We start from the raw sequence: 2,760 nt of genomic DNA, 5'->3' as shown, positions 1-2,760 counted from the left end.
GTTTGGCTGTTGACACGGGCCGGATCTACGGCGCCGTCCGAGAATAGAAAGACAATCCATGATCGGATCGAGATGGAATGCATGCACTGCCGGCAGCCATGCCAATGCCATGTGTCCGGCCGTCACCATGATCAGGACCAGGGCACAGGGCAGGAGTAGGCCGCCAAGACGCTGCAGATCGTCTGCTCTGAGGGGAAGGGGGTGATTCGTTCACGCACAACTCAACACCACTTCCATTCCATTGCAAAAGTATCGCAGAGAAGAACACAAAGAGGCACCCTTTTGGTTCGGGTCGGCCACTCCACTCATCAGTCCAGCACCCCTGCTAGGCTAGCTAGCAGCTCTTGGGCACCAGGGCGACGCGCTGCTTGTCGCCGTCGAACACGACGCGGAACCCCTGTTGCTGGATGTTGCCCACGATGGAGACGCCGCCGTCGGTGCCAGCCAGCGCCAGGCAGAACGTGCCCCGCGTGTCCACGGGGACCAGGTAGTTCTCCGGCGGCAGCGCCACCCCCGCGCCGCTCGCCAGGTGCACCGACACCGTCGGCACCTTCACCACCCGCCTCCCGCGCAGGTCGTAGCACGTGTCGAACAGCGAGAACCCGCCGGGGGCCAGCCGGAGCCCGCCCGCGGCCGCCCGGAACGCCTCCCGCACGGCCGCGTACACGGGCCGCGCCAGCCGCGTCACCGACGTGCCCGAGTCCAGGATCACGCCGCCGCGCCCGGTAGACGGGTCCAGACGGAGGTCCCGCTCGCGCACGCCGCGGACGCGCGCGCCGCCCACGCTGAACCCCACCACGCGCACGTAGTAGAACGTCGCCATCCTGGGGTTGCTCACCATCGGGGTGAACGACGCGCGGCCGGGAACGGCGCCCGCGCCGAAGGTCAGCGTGGACGAGCGGGGCGCGGACGACGGGCGGTTCAGCGACGACGACGAGGTGCGGTCCACCAGGCAGTAGGAGAAGCGGCGGCCGTAGCGGCGCGCCGTCTGGGTGGGCAGCGACAGCCGGCCGCGGCCGAGGCCCAGCAGCCCCGCGGCGGCCACGAACAGGCCCTCGTTGTCGTGCCCGCACCCGACGGCGACGCGCGGCACCCGCGCGCCCCGCGCGAACGACAGCGTCTCCGTGGCCAGGTCCCCCGCCGTGACGGATCCGTCCCCGTAGGCGACCTGGTACAGGCACGTCCCGCGCCGCCGGTCGCAGCCGCCGCCGCCCCCGGCGTCGAGGCCGCGGCAGGGCGGCGCGCCGCAGGGGACGGCGGCGTACGACCGGGACCGCCGCGGGTCGAACACCCTGCCCGACTGCGCGTAGCACCGCCGGCACGGCGCGCACTGCAGCCACACCACGTCGCTGCCGGTGTCCAGCACCAGGAGCGCGGGCGTCGGCGGCGTGCCCACGCCCACCGAAGCGAAGTACTCGCCGCTGCCCAGCGCCAGGCCGGACACCACGGGTGCCGCGAACCCGGCACCGGCGGCGCCGCCGCGGGTCACGTTCCTCGCGGCCGCCGCGGGCACGGACACGGACACGGAGATCGCCTCGGCGCGCGCGGCGTCGCGCGCCAGGCGTTGCGCCAGGAGCTCGGCCGCCGTGGCGTTGGGCGCCGCGAACGCCTCGCGGTGGGCGACGAGCAGGCGGACGGTGGAGGCGTTGCCGGTGTCGTGCGGGTCCAGCTCCAAGATGGATGCTTCGTCTGAGGCGGCGGCGAAGAGAGGCTGCGCGGCGTCGGCTCGTGCGATGGGGTCGGGGGAGAGCGGGGTGGCGCGGAGCCTGTGGTGCCGGTACCGCGCGGGCGGCTTGGACTTGGAGAGAGCAGCGGTGGAAGTGGAACGAGGCAGTACCAGGAGGAGGAAGAGAAGGGAGCAGATGGGTGCCATGGCGTGGCGCCGAGGTGTGAGAGACAGAGTCACGTAGCAGCAACGGCAGAAGAAGAAGGCGGTGAGGAGTAACGGGCGCGGCGCGGTGGTCAGGTCAGGTTCAGGTTCAGGTTCAGGAGGTGAGCATGGCGTGATGGGTCCTCCTCCCCCTCCCCGTGGTGGCAGTGGCCGGTGTGGGTGGGTGGGTGGTACGTGGAGAGGCATGGTCGCTCCCGGGAATAAATGTTGCTTAGCCAGAGCCGGCCCAACGCCCGCTGCCCGGCGGCACCGGCAGTCGCCAGAGACCTCCGTGGAGGAGACACGCAGACACCGCCGCTGTAGGCTGCCCTGTAGCGTGGATCAGCGTCGGCGTAGGCGGACACCGACGCCCCCAATCACATCGCTACAGTACGTCAGATCAAAAAAATGCCGCGCTCTAGTGAAAATATAATTTCACTTTTATACCAAGTTAACCAAATATAAAAATAATATTATTTATGATACCAAATAATTATAATTAAATTCATTATAAAATATGTTTCAGATAATATCAATTAAACTCATAAATATTAATATTATTTGGTACAAACTCAGTTAAATTTAATCACTCAATTTAAATCTAGATTTCTTTTGTTCTTTCTTGAACGGAGTATGTAAGACCTGTTTGGACGAGGTTGTGTAGCTCATGTATCCATGAAAAATAGCTCTACATCTACTTTTGCAAGCAAAATACTTATATATCTACACATGTCCATCGTAAAGCACAACAAAATCCATGAATCCGCTCTCCCATGTCCATGTCGTGGACCACTTAAAAAATGCTAAACAACTTTAGCAGAGCCCCTACTTAAGCCCCATAATTAAATATGAGGCTCAAGTCATAAAAAAAAGTCTAGTAGAGCTCCTAC

At 63.8% G+C, this 2,760-nt stretch overlaps 1 protein-coding gene across 1 annotated transcript; it reads right to left on the bottom strand.

Annotated features, from left to right (window-relative positions):
- Positions 1–209: 209 nt before the first annotated feature.
- Positions 210–2,030, bottom strand: LOC136518056 (aspartyl protease family protein 2-like). Its single transcript, XM_066511710.1, has one exon. It carries the CDS (start codon positions 1,871–1,873, stop codon positions 335–337), a length of 1,539 nt encoding a protein of 512 aa, XP_066367807.1. The 5' UTR covers positions 1,874–2,030; the 3' UTR covers positions 210–334.
- Positions 2,031–2,760: the final 730 nt, after the last annotated feature.

Source organism: Miscanthus floridulus, chromosome 17 (assembly GCF_019320115.1).
Source record: "Miscanthus floridulus cultivar M001 chromosome 17, ASM1932011v1, whole genome shotgun sequence".
Classification (NCBI taxonomy): Eukaryota; Viridiplantae; Streptophyta; class Magnoliopsida; order Poales; family Poaceae; genus Miscanthus; species Miscanthus floridulus.
The sequence above is the reverse complement of the archived record's forward strand: the minus strand, read 5'-3'. Positions and strand labels throughout refer to the sequence as shown.